Consider the following 3,371-nt stretch of genomic DNA (forward strand, 5'->3'; position numbering starts at 1 on the left):
TATGAAGCATTCTCAGAGCCTTTAAAGGTCAGACTCTGGATTGGTTGGATATTAATAGAAAAGGTACGACTTTCATCTTCAAAACCCCTCTATGGATTGGTTGGGTATTAATAGAAAAGATACGACTTTCATCGTCAAAATCCCTTCCTTTCGAACTAGAATTTTCCTTTTGAACTAGAATTTTACTTTTGAACTAGAATTTTACTTTTAATGGAAGTTTTGTATGTAGAAAGTGTATTTTATCAAATTATAATTGATTGAACTCGTAACCTTTTAATGGAAGTTTTGTATGTAGAAAGTGTATTTTATCAAATTATAATTGATTGAACTCGTAACCTTTTGTGAACATATATTTTCGTTCTAAAGTACATTGCGCACGTCGGACAAGGTAAGTAATCGCCAGAGATAATGATTTTAGGCCGGTAATGTAATTGATAATCCCACATCGCAAGTGCCATCGTGCTGAGTGCTCTCTAGGATACGTAGCACCGCACGCATGTTAGTAGTCTATCATTTCACCGGCAAAGGATATAAACAGCTTGTCTCTTGTCATCATGTTTGCGAACTCAAATAGATAGTACTTCAAAGAGATGAGAGCTGGCTGAATTCCACTGAGGCTTGCATTTGTGCGTTCATGATATGCGGATTAAAGGACAAAGGCAGCTTGGTCTGCGTATTCCACACGTCCCACGTTGCGATCGCAAAGGCTTGGTTTTGAGAACTCGATATTATATAATTGTGTGGGACATTGTCTGTAGCGATGATTTTAGCGCGCGTTCTGTGACAATCTAGAACGAACACACATTGAGGTGCATTGGGAAAAGTTACGATTAAGCAAGAAACTTTGAACAAATATTAATAAGTTCATGGATTGATAGTCTAAAGCTTACATAGAAGGTGCATATAATGTTGTGCGAAGACAACATTGAGAAGTAGACACTGGCTGCAATATTGTGCGACCAGTACAAGCCAAGTTAGTTGTTCAAATCTAATTCACAACCGCAGTAAATTACAATGGAGCTGCTTGTTGCTTGCCCAGTACGACCCTCCTTGGCAGAGTTCTTCGCGAGCTGTGCGAGATCATGGGGGGGGGGCAGTGGTATCATCTCTCATACGTGTGTGTCTCTCATCTCAGAGACTAGTCAGTCCATTTGACCAACTCTTTGTCTTGTGTATCGTTCCTAAAACCTGCGTTGGCGTTTGGCGGAGCTGGTGCCACCGCCGTTCGTGTGGAATGTTGTTACGAAGACCAGCTGGTCCACGCCAATTCTTCGCACGCAAGTCGTCCTCGAGTCAAGAAGACGCCTTCGACAATTGGCACTTCCCGTAACAGCATGCATGCCACCATCAGCATCACTGTTGCCTAATTGGGCCATGGGCACTCGATCGTGCGGCACGTCGTCCATCAGCGCAGGCGGCTCCACATGATCATCTTCGTCTCCATCATCGACGACCAGCTTCTCTGCTTCTACTGCTACTGATGAAGCAACATGGACAGCTGCCGCGGAAGCAGCCACAAGTACACCCGTTGGGCTGGGCGGCGACTTAGCCGTATTGAAATGCCCGCTCAACGACACCGTCGCCGCCCCACATAGCGGATCCACGACAAGCTCCTCCAGCACGCTACAGCAGCTGCGTACACTCTCCTGCCAATTCCACACACGCTATTAGAGCATGCCACGGACACAAACACCCCATATTAATTATGTATCGGATAAATTTTGGAAAGTGCTCAAACTTACCTCACTCGAGGGAATGTATTTCAACAACCATGCCTTGAGCACATCGGCTTGAACAGGAACACTCTCTTCTAACGCACAGCATATCGATGAAACCGCCATCACTGACGGTTGAAAATCCAGAAACTCCAATTCTGCAACAATGCAAGAAACGCACGTTACCTAATCTGGCTCACGCCTGTAGGCTACAGCTAATTAAACATTAATGGGAATCAAAATGACCGTCCTCTTGGTGCAATTAGGACCTGGGAGTGTTCCTAGAAGAAGCTCTGAGACACGTTCTAGAAGCAAGTTCTTTGCATGATGGCCAACATCAAGGCAACTTATCGCCTTCTCTGCGAAGGCAAATGGAGTGACTGATCGAAGCTTCCAATCCAGGCCGTTCATAACAGCCAATTCCATTCTCTGCACAGTTGCACCATGGAAGGAATGCTCCATGCCATCAATCTGTTTAAAGGTCACATGAGTTAACAAACCTTGAAACGAGAAGTCTCAAGTCTCACGAAATCTTGTGCGCTAGTGTGTCTCAGAAAAATGACCTGCAAATCAAGCAACGCTGGAACGTCTATTTCCTCCATCTTGGCAGCGATTGAAAGGCATGCAACCGAGAGTAGCTCTAACATCCACGGCTTCCATGACTGCACACCGACACAATCACCACTGCATATCGTCAAGAAAGGTACTAAAAATAATATGTAATATCGTTCGAATAAAAGCTGGATTAAGAGTTAATTACCAAGGCGAGGTTCTGCGCCAGGTAGCGGTCGAAGTAGTCTACAGCGAGAGCGGCCGTTAGCGGATTGAAGTTGAAAATGGTGTGAGCCTGCAACGGAAGAATCAACACTCGGGCTTTAGAGGAACGGAAGTGACCTTGCTATTCAAAGAGGCGAAGTCGGGCCAATGCGAATTACCTTGAGGAGCCACCGAACTGCTCTACAACGCTCTGTGCACATTTGGCTGGTCTGCAATTCGGACAAGTAACACTTGTCTGGGAGATACTGGAGCTGTTTTTCAAGAAGGAAATCAACGGTGACTGCGTCGTCATCGACTGCTACATGAAGAGGTATTGCACCGTGGGATCCTGGGTGGAAGGAGGAGAGTTCCTGCTCGGACGATGATCTGTCCACAGTAGAGAAGGGCGAAGGGCCTTCAGACCATGGGCTGCCGATCATCTCTTCACAGCACAACAAACTGTGAACGTTAAAGTCCATTACGCTCACTAACATTAAGGGGATTGTTGCAAGGAAGAGAGCAAGGAAGCCTTGCAGCTGCAGAAAGGAGAAAGAGTGAAGATTGCAATAAGGAGGGGTGGACGAGAAGCTGGTACACTAGCACCACCCGTGAAGAGAGAAGAGAGGGGGGAAGAGTGTCTCCGTCTAGTTTTCTTGGAGATAGAAAGAGAGGGAGAGGGGGATGGAGTGTGCCTCTATGAAGCCCCCCCCAGGCCACTCACCCTCCCCCTTACAGGCTCGCAGAGATGCAGAATTTTTCAAAAAGTGTGCAGAGGTGTAGAAAGAGAGTGCTTTTTGCGGGCTTGATGAAATGGCAGCAAACAAAGTCGCATTTGAGAAATGAAGTGTAAGAACAAAATATTATTGGATACACAATCGGCGACGGTCGCGATCTTGGCCG

At 46.1% G+C, this 3,371-nt stretch overlaps 1 protein-coding gene across 1 annotated transcript; it reads right to left on the reverse strand.

The window, feature by feature from the left end:
- Window positions 1–855: 855 nt before the first annotated feature.
- On the reverse strand, window positions 856–3,142 carry LOC147602669 (cyclin-D3-3-like). The gene is made up of 6 exons (XM_086797670.1): window positions 2,651–3,142; window positions 2,476–2,562; window positions 2,279–2,377; window positions 1,985–2,186; window positions 1,743–1,873; window positions 856–1,646 (listed from the first exon to the last, which is right to left on the reverse strand). Exons 1-6 carry the CDS (start codon window positions 2,963–2,965, stop codon window positions 1,182–1,184), a joined length of 1,299 nt encoding a protein of 432 aa, XP_086653796.1. The 5' UTR covers window positions 2,966–3,142; the 3' UTR covers window positions 856–1,181.
- Between the last annotated feature and the right edge of the window lie 229 nt (window positions 3,143–3,371).

The sequence above is a fragment of the Cibotium barometz genome, chromosome 66 (assembly GCF_041138505.1).
Source record: "Cibotium barometz isolate CiBa-2024 chromosome 66, ASM4113850v1, whole genome shotgun sequence".
Lineage (NCBI taxonomy): Eukaryota > Viridiplantae > Streptophyta > Polypodiopsida > Cyatheales > Cibotiaceae > Cibotium > Cibotium barometz.